Genomic DNA, 16349 nt, shown 5'->3' on the forward strand with positions numbered 1-16349 from the left:
AGGTCTGACTGCTCCGAGATGCTTGGGAAAATGGTTACAATAGGGGACCAGAGTGATTGAGTCTCAGGGGAAGAGGGTGGATCTGATCTCCATCACCTAGGACTTGACATAGGTTAATCAAATCTCAAATTGTTGTCAATTTTTGCTCAATCTAGCATGGTTTCTCAAACAGCTGTAACTGTATATGCATTCGTAAATCAGGTCCTTTCTTGAGTTGGGCTCTGGGATGTAACAACCGTTGAGCATCTGAGCTTATGGTTGAGTGTGGAGGAAAGGGGTTGAGTGTGATAGAGTACGTGTGTGTGTGTGTATCCCACATCTGTTGCAAGGGGGTAAGGATGTTAGGGAGAATATAGGATGAACCACAATAATTGTTTGCTAAAAAAATAATTGCTTGACAAAAATGTAATGTAATACAATGGCAATCCGGGTTATAGGTAACAATCCTTCACATGAACTGCCAACATTATTACGCATATTAATTGATAATGACGGAAATTAAGATATGCAAGATAATTGAATAGATATGTATTTTTAATAGCTATAGCTATACAGTGCCCTCCACTATTATTGGCACCCCTGTTTAAGATGTGGTCGAGGACTTCCAAAAATTATCTTTTTTTTTTTAAACAACATAGAACCCAAATGCAAAAAAATTGAAAAATCCAACCTTTTATTTAAGTACATTACTTTGGAGTAAAAAAAATAATAATCACAAATAAAAAAATTAAAAAAAATTGAAATCATGTGTGCCACAATTATTGGCACCCCTGATGTTAATACTTTGTACAACCCCCTTTTGCCAACAAGACAGCACTTAATCTCCTCCTATAACATTTCACAAGATTGGAGAACACAGAGAGAGGGATCTTTGACCATTCTTCTTTGCACAATCTTTCTAGATCATCCAGTGTCCTGGGTCCTCTCTTATGCACTCTCCTCTTTAGCTCGCCCCACAGGTTTTCGATTGGGTTGAGGTCTGGGGACTGAGATGGCCATGGGAGGACCTTGTGTTTGTGACTGCTGAACCATTTTTGTGTAGATTTTGCCACATTTTTTGGATCATTATCCTGCTGAAAGACCCAATGACGACCCATCTTCAGCTTTCTGGCAGAGGCCATCAGGTTTTCATTTAAAATGTCCTGGTAGTTCAAAGCGTTCATAATGCCATGCACCCTAACAAGGTTCCCAGGGCCTTTGGAACAGAAACAGGCCCACAGCATCACAGATCCTCCACCATACTTCACGGTGGGCATGAGGTGCTTTTCGGCATACTCATCTTTTGTTTTACGCCAGACCCACTTAGAGTGTTTGTTGCCAAAAAGCTCAATCTTAGTCTCATCTGACCAAAGCACACGATCCCAGTTGAAGTCCCAGTGCCGCTTAGCAAACTCCAGACGTTTACGTTTGTGAGTGTTAGTGAGAAAAGGCTTTTTCCTTGCATGCCTCCCAAACAGCTTGTTGGCATGTAGAGAGCGTCTGATGGTTGTTTTGGAGACTTTGTGACCCCAAGATGCCACTCTTTGACGCAATTCTGTGACAGTGAGCTTAGGACTTTTTTTTACTTCTCTTACCATCCTCCTCACTGTGCGTTGTGGCAAGATAAACTTGGGACCTCTTCCAGCCTTGTTTGTCACTGTTCCAGTTGTTTTAAACTTCTTAATGATTCCTCTGACTGTAGATACGGGCAAGTTAAGGCGAGTGGCTATTTTCTTGTAGCCATTGCCTGACTTATGAAGGTCGACACAAATCTGCCTTACTTGAATGGTGTGTTCTCTTGTCTTTGCCATGTTGACAAATGGGTAAGAGAATTAGGCCTCTGTGTCACGTCATATTTATACCCCAGGGAAACAGGAAGTCATGAATTACTAATTAAAAGTTCCTAGATACCCTGACCAACTTTAGCAACTACAGAAAAATATGTTTAAAAAAAAATCAATTAAAATTTTCAGCGGAATTGTTAGGGGTGCCAATAATTGTGGGACACATGATTTCAAGTTTTTTTTTTTCTAAATGTGTGATTTTTTTTTTTACCACCAAAGTAATGTACTTAAATAAAAGGTTGGATTTTTCTCTTTTTTTGCATTTGGGTTCTATGTTGTTAAAAAAAAAGGAGAATTTTTGGAAGTCCTCGACCACATCTTAAACAGGGGTGCCAATAATAGTGGAGGGCACTGTATATACAGTGGGGAGAACAAGTATTTGATACACTGCCGATTTTGCAGGTTTTCTTCTTACAAAGCATGTAGAGGTCTGTAATTTTTATCATAGGTACACTTCAACTGTGAGAGACGGAATCTAAAACAAAAATCCAGAAGTTCACATTGTATGATTTTTAAGTAATTCATTTGCATTTTATTGCATGACATAAGTATTTGATACATCAGAAAAGCAGAACATAATATTTGGTACAGAAACCTTTGTTTGCAATTTCAGAGATCATACGTTTCCTGTAGGTCTTGACCAGATTTGCACACACTGCAGCAGGGATTTTGGCACACTCCTCCATACAGACCTTCTCCAGATCCTTCAGGTTTAGGGGCTGTCGCTGGGCAATACGGACTTTCAGCTCCCTCTATTGGGTTCAGGTCTGGAGACTGGCTAGGCCACTCCAGGACCTTGAGATGCTTACGGAGCCACTGCTTAGTTGCCCTGGCTGTGTGTTTCAGGTCGTTGTCATGCTGGAAGACCCAGCCACGACCCATCTTCAATGCTCTTACTGAGCGAAGGAGGTTGTTGGCCAAGATCTCGCGATACATGGCCCCATCCATCCTCCCCTCAATATGGTGCAGTCGTCCTGTCCCCTTTAAAGGTTTCCACCTCCATGCTTCACGGTTGGGATGGTGTTCTTGGGGTTGTACTCATCCTTCTTCTTCCTCCAAACATGGCGAGTGGAGTTTAGACCAAAAAGCTCAATTTTTGTCTCATCAGACCACATGACCTTCTCCAATTCCTCCTCTGGATATTCCAGATGGTCATTGGCAGACTTCAGACGGGCCAGGACATGCGCTGGCTTGAGCAGGGGGACCTTGAGTGCGCTGCAGGATTTTAATCCATGACGGCGTAGTGTGTTACTAATGGTTTTCACACACTGTTGCTGGTACTTTGGCCCATTCCTCCATGCATATCTCCTCTAGAGTGATGTTTTGGGGCGGTCGCTGGGCAACACAGACTTTCAACTCCCTCCGAAGATTTTCTATGGGGTTGAGATCTGGAGACTGGCTAGGCCACTCCAGGACCTTGAAATGCTTCTTACGAAGCCACTCCTTCGTTGCCCGGGCGGTGTGTTTGGGGTCATTGTCATGCTGAAAGACCCAGCCACGTTTCATCTTCAATGCCCTTGCTGATGGAAGGAGGTTTTCTCTCAAAATCTCACGATACATGGCCCCATTCATTCTTTCCTTTACACGGATCAGTCGTCCTGGTCCCTTTGCAGAAAAACAGCCCCAAAGTATGATGATTCCACCCCATGCTTCACAGTAGGTATGGTGTTCTTTGGATGCAACTCAGCATTCTTTGTCCTCCAAACACGACGAGTTGAGTTTCTACCAAAAAGTTCTATTTTGGTTTCATCTGACCATATGACATTCTCCCAATCCTCTTCTGGATCATCCAAATGCACTCTAGCAAACTTCAGACGGGCCTGGACATGTACTGGCTTAAGCAGGGGGACACGTCTGAGACTGCAGGATTTGAGTCCCTGGTGGCGTAGTGTGTTACTGATGGTAGGCTTTGTTACTTTGGTCCCAGCTCTCTGCAGGTCATTCACTAGGTCCCCCCGTGTGGTTCTGGGATTTTTGCTCACCGTTCTTGTGATCATTTTGACCCCACGGGGTGAGATCTTGCGTGGAGCCCCAGATCGAGGGAGATTATCAGTGGTCTTGTATGTCTTCCATTTCCTAATAATTGCTCCCACAGTTGATTTCTTCAAACCAAGCTGCTTACCTATTGCAGATTCAGTCTTCCCAGCCTGGTGCAGGTCTACCATTTTGTTTCTGGTGTCCTTTGACAGCTCTTTGGTCTTGGCCATAGTGGAGTTTGGAGTGTGACTGTTTGAGGTTGTGGACAGGTGTCTTTGATACTGATAACAAATTCAAACAGGTGCCATTAATACAGGTAACGAGTGGAGGACAGAGGAGCCTTTTAAAGAAGAAGTTACAGGTCTGTGAGAGCCAGAAATCTTGCTTGTTTGTAGGTGATCAAATACTTATTTTCCACCATAATTTGCAAATAAATTCATAAAAAATCCTACAATGTGATTTTCTGGATTTTTTTTCTCAATTTGTCTGTCGTAGTTGACGTGTACCTATGATGAAAATTACAGGCCTCTCTCATCTTTTTAAGTGGGAGAACTTGCACAATTGGTGGCTGACTAAATACTTTTTTTCCCCACTGTACATATATATACACACACAGTGAGGGAAAAAAGTATTTGATCCCCTGCTGATTTTGTAAGTTTGCCCACTGACAGAGACATGATAAGTCTATAATTTTAATGATAGGTTTATTTGAACAGTGAGAAACAGAATAACAACAAAAAAATCCAGAAAAACACATGTCAAAAATGTTATAAATGTATTTGTATTTTAATGAGGGAAATAAGTATTTGACCCCTCTGCAAAACATGACTTAGTACTTGGTGGCAAAACCCTTGTTGGCAATCACAGAGGTCAGACGTTTCTTGTAGTTGGCCACCAGGTTTGCACACATCTCAGGAGGGATTTTGTTCCACTCCTCTTTGCAGATCTTCTCCAAGTCATTGATGTTTAGAGGCTGACGTTTGGCAACTCGAACATTCAGCTCCCTCCACAGCTTTTCTATGGGATTAAGGTCTGGAGACTGGCTAGGCCACTCCAGGACCTTAATGTGCTTCTTCTTGAGCCACTCCTTTGTTGCCTTGGCCGTGTGTTTTGGGTCATTGTTATGCTGGAATACCCATCAACGACCCATTTTCAATGCCCTGGCTGAGGGAAGGAGGTTCTCACCCAAGATTTGACGGTACATGGCCCCGTCCATCGTCCCTTTGATGCTGTGAAGTTGTCCTGTCCCCTTAGCAGAAAAACACCCCCAAAGCATAATGTTCCCACCTCCATGTTTGACAGTGGGGATGGTCTTCTTGGGGTCATCGGCAGCATTCCTTCTCCTCCAAACACGGCGAGTTGAGTTGATGCCAAAGAGCTCGATTTTGGTCTCATCTGACCACAACACTTTCACCCAGTTCTCGTCTGAATCATTCAGATGTTCATTGGCAAACTTCATGCGGGCCTGTATATGTGCTTTCTTGAGCAGGGGGACCTTGTGGGCGCTGCATGATTTCAGTCCTTCACGGCGTAGTGTGTTACCAATTGTTTTCTTGGTGACTATGGTCCCAGCTGCCTTTAGATCATTGACAAGATCCTCCCGTGTAGTTCTGTGCTGATTCCTCACCGTTCTCATGATCATTGCAACTCCACGAGGTGAGATCCTCGTGATCTTGCATGGAGCCCCAGGCCGAGGGAGATTGAGAGTTATTTTGTGTTTCTTCCATTTAAGAATAATCGCACCAACTCTTGTCACCTTCTCACCAAGCTGCTTGGCGATGGTCTTGTAGCCCATTCCAGCCTTGTGTAGGTCTACAATCTTGTCCTTGACATCCTTGGAGAGCTCTTTGGTCTTGGCCATGGTGGAGAGTTTGGAATCTGATTGATTGCTTCTGTGGACAGGTGTCTTTTATACAGGTAACAAACTGAGATTAGGAGCACTCCCTTTAAGAGTGTGCTCCTAATCTCAGCTCGTTACCTGTATAAAAGACACCTGGGAGCCATAAATCTTTCTGATTGAGAGGGGGTCAAATACTTATTTCCTTCATTAAAATGCAAATCAATTTATAACATTTTTGACATGCGTTTTTCTGGATTATTGTTGTTGTTTTTCTGTCTCTCACTGTTCAAATAAACCTACTATTAACATTATAGACTGATAATTTCTTTTTCAGTGGGCAAACGTACAAAATCAACAGGGGATCAAATACTTTTCCCTCACTCTATATATATATATATATATATATATATCTTTTTTTTTCGAGAAAAAAAAACATGGGTGATTGCAAGTAATGCAGACAATTACATTGATGGAAGTTACAATCTATCTGCAATATTAAAGCTGATCTACCCCCCCCACCAAAACATTTATAATAAAAGCTTATCAGGCATTTATAAGTTATATTCTTAACTTTACTCGAGAATCAATGGATACATATAATTAATTTATAAGTCCAAAGATGGATATAGCAACTGCAGATTGCATTGCCCCTTTAATACCATGTAAACTTATTTATTTCTTTCCCCTCCCCCCTACCTGTAGAGAAGTCATGTCAGGGCTGTATTGTTTGCGGAAGCCCAGGTCATACATGAGGAACTTGAGCATGTCGAAGGCCTGGTCCTCACTCATGTGCAACAGCAGGATACCTGCCACAAAGCTGATGCCCTGGCAGTAGCCCACCTCCGTGTCCAGCAGAGAGTAGGCCTTGAGCAGGTTGTAGAGGGACAGCTGCCCTGCACCCAGCTGGGCTGCGAAGTACTGGTGGGTGGGGAACGTCCGACCTATCCAAATAATAAATAAATCAACCAATCAATTGGTGTGTGTATATGTGTTTGTTACTGCGCATGTATGTTTGTCTGTGTGTGTGTGTGTGTGTGTGTGTGTGTACATCACCAACTCGGTTCGAAACGTTGTCTTTATTGTGCGTCTGATTAAATCACCATGGGAGCATACCAGAGTTGGGGACATTCCTTTTTTCTTTCTTACATACCTAGTTCCACCAGGAGTGCTACTTCGCATTGAGCTGCTTCAGCAGGTCCTGGTGGAGTCTGCGTGTGCATGCATGCCATTGTGCAAGTGTGTGTGTGTCTTTGTGTGTGTGTGCATACATGCACGTGCACATACCCAGGTCAACCAGTATGGAGTGCTGCTGGGCGGTGAGCTGCATCAGCAGGTCTTGGTAGGGGGTGTCTGGGGCGTGGCGGCTGGGGGGCTGACGGTATTTCAGACGTTGCTGGTGGGAGAAGAGGAGCCACACTTCCCCACGCCTGCCCTTAGGGACACCTGGAGACAGTGAGGAAGTGTTGGAGTACAGAGTGCTGGATGTGTCGGAGTATGGAGACAGTGTAGGATGTGGTATGAAGATACTGTATACACATTACATCACACATGCAATGCATGGATAAGTCGAGACAGGCAACCATACAAATACAGGCATACAACACACATGCACACAAACACACTAGTACAGACAACAGACGTCTGCTTTTGGGGGCAGCTGCAGAAAGAGGGGGGATTTCAGGGCACGCACACACACACAGTTTCACTCATATTTCTCTCTTTTCTTTCTCCCTCACCCTGAGAGACTGCATTGTGGACCTCCTCTTTGTCCAGCGGGACCTTGGCTCTGACCGGAACGCTCAACTTCCTGTCCCAGAAGGCCTGCACGTCTTTAGTGCACGTCCCCACTTCCTGGTAGTCCAGCTTAATCTTGCGGATGTGCAGCTCGTCTCGACTCGCTAGCGGAAAGAGGTCACACAGAAAGGTCAAGAGGTCAGGGAGAGGTCTAGGTGCATTGGTGTGCCTGTGCTTCTACCTTACTGTCTCAGTGAATTGTTTTTATACACACTTAAGAGGTGTACCAGAGTGTAGCAGGGGCACCCCTCTCTGGTGGAGAATACATTTGCCCTTCAGGTGGCAAAACATGGGTCTCACTTTTGTATTAGCTGCTGCCAGCAACATTAAGGCGGTTATATACAATTTAAAATACTACATGACATTACATTTCATAACACTTTTCAAAACACATTAAGTGTGTGCCCTCAGGCCACCACTCTACTACCACATACAGTGTCTTCGGAAAGTATTCAGACCCCTTGACTTCTTCCACATTTGTTTACGTTACAGCCTTATTCTAAAATGGATTAAATTGTTTTTTCCCCCTCAATCTACAGACAATACCCAATAATGACAAAGTAAAAACAGGTGTTTAATTTTTTTGCCAAAAAATACATTAAAAAAACTTGAAATAACACATTTACATAAGTATTCAGACCCTTTACTCTGTACTTTGATGAAGCACCGTTGGCAGCAATTACAGCCTTCAGTCTTCTTGGGTATGACGCTTCAAGCTTGGCACACCTGTATTTTCTCCCATCCCAATGACGAAGTGAAAACAGGTTTTAGACATTTTTGCAAATGTATTAAAAATAAAAAACAGAAATACCTTATTTACATAAGTATTCGGATCCTTTGCTATGAGACTCAGGTGCATCCTGTTTCCATTGATCATCCTTGAGATGTTTATACAACTTGATTGGAGTCGACAAGTAGTAAATTAAATTGGTTGTACATGATTTGGAAAGGCACACACAAGTCTATATTAGGCCCCACAGTTCACAGTGCATGTCAGAGCAAAAACCAAGCCTTGAGGTCGAAGGAACTGTCCGTAGAGCTCTAAGACAGGATTGTGTCGAGGCACAGATCGAATTGAAGGTCCCCAAAAACACAGTGGCCTCCATCATTCTTAAATGGAAGAAATTTGGAACCACCAAGACTCTTCCTAGAGCTGGCCGCCCGGCCAAACTGAGAAATCGGGGGAGAAGGGCATTGGTCAGGGAGGTGACCAAGAACCCGATGGTCACTGACAGAGCTCCATAGTTCCTCTGTGGAGATGGAAGAACCTTCCAGAAGGACAACCATCTCTGCAGCACTCCACCAATCAGGCTTTTAATGGTAGAGCGGCCAGACTGAAGCCACTTCTCAGTAAAAAGGCACATGACCACCCCCTTGGAGTTTGCCAAAAGGACTCTGACCTCCTCCCTATAGGCTATCTCATCATTGTCGGTGAACAGGCCTACCACCGTTGTGTCATCAGCAAACTTGATGGTGTTGGAGTCGTGCTTGACCACGCAATCGTGGGTGAACAGGGAGGTCAGGAGGGGACTAAGCAAGCACCCCTGAGGGGCCCCCGTGTTGAGGATTAGCGTGGCAGATGTGTTGTTGCTTATCCTTACCACCTGGGGCCCGGCCCGTCAGGAAGTCCAGGATCCAATATCAGAGGGAGGTGTTTAGTCCCAGGGTCCTTAGCTTAGCGATTAGCTTTGTGGGCACTATGATGTTGAACGCTGAGCTGTAATCAATGAACAGCATTCTCACATAGGTGTTCTTTTTGTCCAGGTGGGAAAGGGCAGTGTTGAGCGCAATTGAGATTGCATCATCTGTGGATCTGTTGGGGATGTATGCAAATTGGAGTGGGTCTAGGGTTTCCGAGATAATGGTGTTGATGTGAGCCATGACCAGCCTTTCAAGGCACTTCATGGCTACCGACGTGAGTGCTACAGGGCTGGAGTAATTTAGGCAGGTTACCTTAGTGTTCTTGGGCACAGGGACTATGGTGATCTGCTTGAAACATGTATGTATTACAGACTCAGTCAGGGACAGGTTGAAAATGTCAGTGAAGACACTTGCCAGTTGGTCCGCGCATGCTCTGAATACACGTCCTGGTAATCCGTCTGGCCCTGCGGCCTTGTGAATGTTGACCTGTTTAAAGGTCTTGCTCACATCGGCTAAAGAGAGCGTGATCACACAGTCGTCCGGAACAGCTGGTGCTCTCATGCATGCTTTAGTGTTGCTTGCCTCAAAGCAAGCATAAAAAGGCATTTAGCCCATCTGGTAGGCTCGCGTTACTGGGTAGCTCGCGGCTGGGTTTCCCTTTGTAGTCCGTAATAGTTTGCAAGCCCTGCCACATCCGATGAGTCCTGTATTGTCCCATTGCCTGTTTGATGGTTCATCTGAGGGCATAGCGGGATTTCTTATAAGCGTTCAGATTAGTGTCCCGCTGCTTGAAAGCGGCAACTCTAGCCTTTAGCTCGGTGCGGATGTTGCCTTCAATCCATGGCTTCTGGTTGGGATATGTACGTGCGGTCACTGTGGGGACGACGTCGTCGATGCACTTATTGATGAAGCTGGTGACTGAGGTGGTATACTCCTCAATGCCAATAGATGAATCCCGGAACATATTCCAGTCTGTGCTAGCAAAACAGTCCAGTAGCGTAGCATCCACGTCATCTGACCACTTCTGTATTGAGCAAGTCACTGGTACTTCCTGCTTAAATTTTAGCTTGTAAGCAGGAATCAGGAGTATAGAATTATGGTCAGATTTGCCAAATAGAGGGCGAGGGAGAGCATTGTACTCATCTCTGTGTGTGGAGTAAAGGTGGCCACTAGGAGCGCCGCTTCTGAATAAGCATTTTCTTGTTTGCTTATGGTCTTATACAGCTCGTTGAGTACGGTCTTAGTGCCAGCATCGGTTTGTGGTGGTAAATAGACAGCTACGAAAAATATAGAAGAAAACTCGTTAGGTAGTGTGGTCTACAGCTTATCATGAGGTACTCTACCTCAGGCAAGCAATACCTCAAGACTTCCTCAATATTAGACATTGCGCACCAGCTGTTATTGACAAATAGACACACACCCCAACCCCTCGTCTTACCGGAGGTCGCTGTTCTGTCTTGCCGATGCATGGAAAACCCAGCCAACTGTATATTATCTGTGTCGTCGTTCACTCACGACTTTGTGAAACATAAGATATTACAGTTTTTTATGTCCTGTTGTTAGGATAGTCTTGAACGGAGCTCATCCAGTTTATTCTCCAGTGATTGCACATTGGCCAATAGAACGGATGGTAGAGGCGGGTTACCCACTTGCCGACGAATTCTCACAAGGCACCCGTATCTGCGCCCCCTGTATCTCCGTCTTTTCTTCATGCGAATGACAGGGATTTGGGCCTGGTACGGGAGCAACAGTATATCCTTCGCGTCAGACTCATTGCAGAAAAAATCTTTGTGCAGTTCGAGGTGAGTAATCGCTGTTCTTTTCGGTCATAAGAGACAGTAGCAGAAACAATTGGTTAGGAGCCCGAAAAATGGCAGCCATCCCCTTCGGCGCCATTCACAAGTAGGCTTGTGTTAGTAGGCTAGTGTTACATGTTCAAGATTTAAAGCAGGCCTAACTATTCTACTCTGTAGAAGCTCTGTAGCTGTATCTATGGCTCTGGTGCCAACATTAAAACTAAATCTTTAGCTGTGCAGATTTCTAACCTGCTCGTGAGGCACTGCTCTGTGGATGATCCTATGCTGTGTGTGTGTGTGTGTGTGTGTGTGTGTTTGTTTGTGTGTGTGTGTGTCAGCGGGTTGGGTACATGTGTAAGCAAAGATACGTTTCTATTGTCTCTGCATAATGGATGAAATATGGATAAATAAACTTCCATTCAATTCTCACTCACCCTCCAGTCTCTGGTTCTCCTTCTCCATGCGCAGCAGCAGTATCTGCTGGTGGATCGCAGTCTTCCACAGGGCCCGGTAATGTGCCCTCGTCCTCTTGGGCCTCTCCCCAGTGAAGGGGTCTCGCAAAGCCGGCAGTTGGTTGGCCAGGGGGTCCAGACTTGGGTAGAAGGAGCGGGGGGAGAGGGGCAGCAGCTCCCGCACATCAAAGTGGTCTGAAACGCATCCAAATACCACAATTGAAACTGCTGTCATAGGTGAAATGTCTAGGTTGTAAGTGGATATCTTGCAGGCATGGTGTTTTAGTGTGTGAGAGGACACAAGAGTCCAAGATATATATGTCAAAACGCCAGTCTCAACAGTGAAGAGGCGACTCCGGGATGCTGACCTTCAGAGTTGCAAAGAAAAAGCCATATCTCAGACTGGCACCCAAAAAAGAAAATATTAAGATGGGCAAAAGAACACAGACACTGGACTTTTTCTTTGCAACTCTGCCTAGAAGGTCAGCATCCCAGAGTCGCCTCTTCACTGTTGACGTTGAGACTGGTGTTTTGCAGGCACTATTTAATGAAGCTGCTAGTTGAGGACCTGTGAGAAGTCTGTTTCTCAAACTAGACACTAATGTATTTGTCCTCTTGCTCAGTTGTGCATCGGGGCCTCCCACTCTTCTTTCTATTCTGGTTAGAGCCAGTTTGCGCTGTTCTGTGAATGGAGTAGTACATAGCGTTGTACGAGATCTTCAGTTTCTTGGCAATTTCTCGCATGGAATAGCCTTCATTTCTCAGAACAAGAATAGACTGATGAGTTTCAGAAGAAAGTTATTTGTTTCTGGCCATTTTGAGCCTGTAATCGAACCCACAATTGCTGATGCTCCAGATACTCAACTAGTCTCAAGAAGGCCAGTTTTATTGCTTCTTTAAAATCAGCACAACAGCTTTCAGCTGTGCTAACATAATTGCAAAAGGGTTTTCTAATGATCAATTAGCCTTTTAAAATGATACAACTTGGATTAGCAAACAGAACATGCCATTGGAACACAGGACTGATGGTTGCTGATAAGGGGCCTCTGTACACCTATGTAGATATTCCATAAAGAAATCAGCCGTTTCCAGCTACAATAGCCATTTACAACATTAACAATGTCTACACTGTATTTCTGATCAATTTTATATATATATTTATATATATATATATAGTTTGCTTCGTCCCGCAACGACATTGTTTACAGATGGCTCGTTGGGGGACAAAGCAACATTAAGCCAGCTGGCTGAGCTGGCCAGTTGCATTCTGCTGTTAATGTTGATTGCTGATATGCTAAGGCATGCTTGACATAATGATAATGTTTTTCATGTTTGCCAGTTTGTCATGTTTAACTACCTAGCTACCGAAAATAGCCACTGTGGTGCAAATGCTAATCAAACCCCATGTTATAGGAAGAAATGCATCAAACCCCATGTTACGTTATAGGGACAAATGTTAAGTTGGCTAGCAAGCTAGAAATGTCATATACATTTTTAATGACCAAAAACGTGACATTTCTACCTTTAGATTTTGTGGCATAGAGAAAGTCAAGATATCAGACGGGAGGAAATATAAATAATACTCTGTTTTTGGATTTTCACCCTCCAGACGTTATTCCCAAAAGGTCTTAATGATGAAATGCCGATGCATGTTATGTTGTTAATGTGAACATGAACTAATGCCACCACTTCAGCCTACTCTGACATTTTTTCTTGCACTGTACCCAACGATTTATGAAAACGTTCTTAATAGGTCGATGTCCTCATTGTGGTTTTACAGACATGTTAAATACGTTTTATGTACACACTTTATTAGAATACTTATGAAATGCACATTGTTATATTTGGTAACATGTTTATTTTCCATCAACTCCAACCCCATTCAATGCATTGAACGGATGTGGGTGGCTCAACGCCTACATAAGGGTGCAAATTAAAAACACTCACAAAAGCTCTGATGAAGACCTTGAGGCCGATACGTAAAGCTTAATAAAAAGCAGCGATGCTAGCAAGAGCAGTGTGCGGGTTTCTTCTTTTTCCCCCCCCATGTTATTCAATTGTTACCATGCACCTGCAACAAAGATAGCTCAGATGTGGGAGTGCCTTTTGAATTCTAAATATATGTTTCCCAAGGATTAATGTAGAGCAAGTGTGAAAATCACAGCAAAATGTTTGAATGCCTTTTTCTCCTACATGGGATTATAAATGCATCAACTTTTAAAGCAGCATTACTTCCCCATGGTTCCTCCAACTACAGTGTATGATGTGCCATTGTGGAGCTCTGAGGCTGTACATTTATCCAATGTAAATAAAACAATTTCAAATGTTGGAACATAAGACTGAAAAGAGAGGGTGGGTCACATATTGCATGCGTATTGTAATTAGTAAGGCTTGTGAAGCAAGAGTCCCCACTTCAAATCTTCAACATATTTCTTATTAATGTGGTTTGAGAAAGCACCCACACTTTAAATACACAGTTTAAGCTAGAAACGCCATTTAAGCTAGAAACGCCATTCAAACTTGAAAAAGACTGATCTGGATTATTGCTTGCATACAACATTTTGATAACATTTCATATCTGTTTGATAACTATTACACTTTTTGTCGTTCTAATAAAACTTCACCCACTTTAAATGGTATTTATTCGATATTCTAAACCTTCAATTGTTGAAAACTCCCATGACTTCCAAAATTCTAATCATGGTAAACAATGTAACTTTTCACACAAATAGATCACTTTCCCAACAACTTCAACAAAAATGTAGAGGGTATGGCATATTGGTCTACTTCTCTGCTATTCAAATCTGAAATCAGAACAGAAATATATTCTACCAACCAAACGTTACAGCTGTTTTAGTAACCACATCAACTACTTGTTGTCTAAACTTTATGAAACTGCCGTTTTGACCACTTTCCCAACAAGTTAGAGAAAAACGTAGTATATTTAATCTTTGTCTACTTCTCTGCTATTTAAATCTGAAATCAGAACACTTCTTCCACTTTCCATACAAATTGTTTTAAAGAGCTGAAGCAAGGCACATAATTTTACATAATGTAAAATGACCATCTAGTTATTATTATTCTTTAGTATGCTATTTCTCTTACACCATTTAAGCTAGAAACACTGTTAAAACAAACTATTAAGCTTTTTGTCCTCTATCCATGGGATTTCCTCATCATTCTAAAGGGCTCATTGTGACATCATGATTCCCAACATTCCATTCTATTCACTGTAAACAATGACATTTTTGACACAAATCCGCTACTTTGACCACTTCCCCAACAACTTAGACAGAAATCTACATCATATGAAATCTTCCTCTCCTTCTCTGCTATACAAATCTGAAATCGGAACAAAAATATATTCTACAGATCAAATAATACAGCCGTAACCGCATTAAATAAATGTCCCAACTTTTTACAAACAACTGATATTCGGACCACTTTCCCGGCACTTTAAACAAAAACGTTGAGGGGTAGAGCTGTTTTAGTAACCGCATCCCACTGTTGAATGAACTGCCATGCAACTTTTTAACAATTATAACAATTGGGGGGCGCATAAGACTTATTATGCCACACAACTCACTCCAACCCACTAAACCAACTTACCATTGTTTGTCTGCATATCGTTTACCTCTAGTACAGCTCTGTAGGCTGCCTTGTACAGTAGTAAATCCCCATCCAGCTGGCGGCACTGATGTGCAATTCTGTGCTTGCCACCCACTAGAACCAAGGAATTTTCAAAAATACCTTGACTAGAACACGGAAGTAGGATTTAATTTGTGTGGAGTAAAGAAAGGCATATTGACTGAACTGAATATACTACACGACTCTCATTCGACCAAAAATGTCTAAACTACAGTTGTTGCGTGTGTTTGTAAATGAACATATTCTGTGGTGGTAGTCTGAGTGTAGTAATTTGTGATGAAATATGTGATCTAACTGCCCCACACTCCTAAGTAAGGTTGATATAGTAGTCTATCAAAGTAATCAGAACATATATGTTAATATATTTAAAGATGCAGTAAGTCATATCAGAAGCTAGCAGATTCATTATTTACCAACAGCTGCAAATTCCAATAAAACAAAATTTTTTAAGTTCACTTCCCTTGCTTTGTCTAACAAATACGTTTTTGTGTGCAGTATTTATTTAGTTTCATAGCACAAATGTTTTTTTAGCACGTGTCTCACACTGGCTTTAGCCACGGAGGGAGCAGTCCTGCCCAGGCAAGTGCAGGGGGGTTGCCTAGCTACACGTGCCTCGGCGGGAGACAACGTCTGCATAGCGCGACAAATTCCTATGATTTGTGAATCTGTTGGGACCAAACAGCTAGCGCAACAGCTAAAATGGCTTTGAAAAATAGGGAGAAGTACCTAACAAAAGAACTACATTATGGCATTCACTAATCATAAACTATTTACATATAATAGAAATGTGTGTACATTTGTGGCCAATATTCTAACTTACTCAACCTTTAACAATTACTATATTTCGCTACTTCGTTTAAGTAAAACCTTTTAAACTTCGTCAACTAACACAAAATGTTTTCAACACTAACAAACTTCTAAACTTCTTCCACTAGATGCACACTCATATTTCTCTCCCCAAATGATGCCATAAACTTTTCTAATTCCTTATGAGTAAGAGTGTAGTAGTCGGAGTGTAGTTATTTGTGATTAAATATCTGACTCGTTTCAGGAAACTAGGCGCATGTCGCAGGTCACTACTTCACAGGAGAGCCATTTGAACGTAAACCTTTAAAAAAAAAAAAAAATTCATTTTTGGCAGAAATGCCTTCTGAAACATGAACTTTCATGTGCTTTAATTACAAACTTGTATGCCATCTGTAAATACGAATACAATTGTTAAATTACGAGCCTAGTTGGTTTAGCCACAGAAGAAGACAGCAACCTTCTCGCTAGCGAGATAATGAGTGGGTTGAACATGCCGAGAGATTAGTTTGGATTGGTCTGCCATATAGCACGCCTCTGTCTATTTGAGCTGGTTAGTATGTGTATGTAATCC

The 16349-nt window shown here is 42.7% G+C and overlaps 1 protein-coding gene across 2 annotated transcripts in view; it reads right to left on the reverse strand.

Annotated features, from left to right (window-relative positions):
• LOC121536603 (TBC1 domain family member 4) overlaps positions 1–16349 on the reverse strand; it is a 154765-nt gene that overhangs the window by 36578 nt on the left and 101838 nt on the right. For both annotated transcript variants that reach the window (XM_041844002.2, XM_041844003.2), the window contains 4 exons: positions 11306–11518; positions 7377–7538; positions 6925–7083; positions 6337–6581 (listed from right to left, as the gene is read on the reverse strand). In XM_041844002.2, coding sequence (XP_041699936.1) covers positions 6337–6581; positions 6925–7083; positions 7377–7538; positions 11306–11518 — 779 coding nt within the window. The remainder of the gene's footprint in view (positions 1–6336; positions 6582–6924; positions 7084–7376; positions 7539–11305; positions 11519–16349) is intronic.

Source organism: Coregonus clupeaformis, chromosome 23 (assembly GCF_020615455.1).
Source record: "Coregonus clupeaformis isolate EN_2021a chromosome 23, ASM2061545v1, whole genome shotgun sequence".
In the NCBI taxonomy this organism is placed as follows: domain Eukaryota; kingdom Metazoa; phylum Chordata; class Actinopteri; order Salmoniformes; family Salmonidae; genus Coregonus; species Coregonus clupeaformis.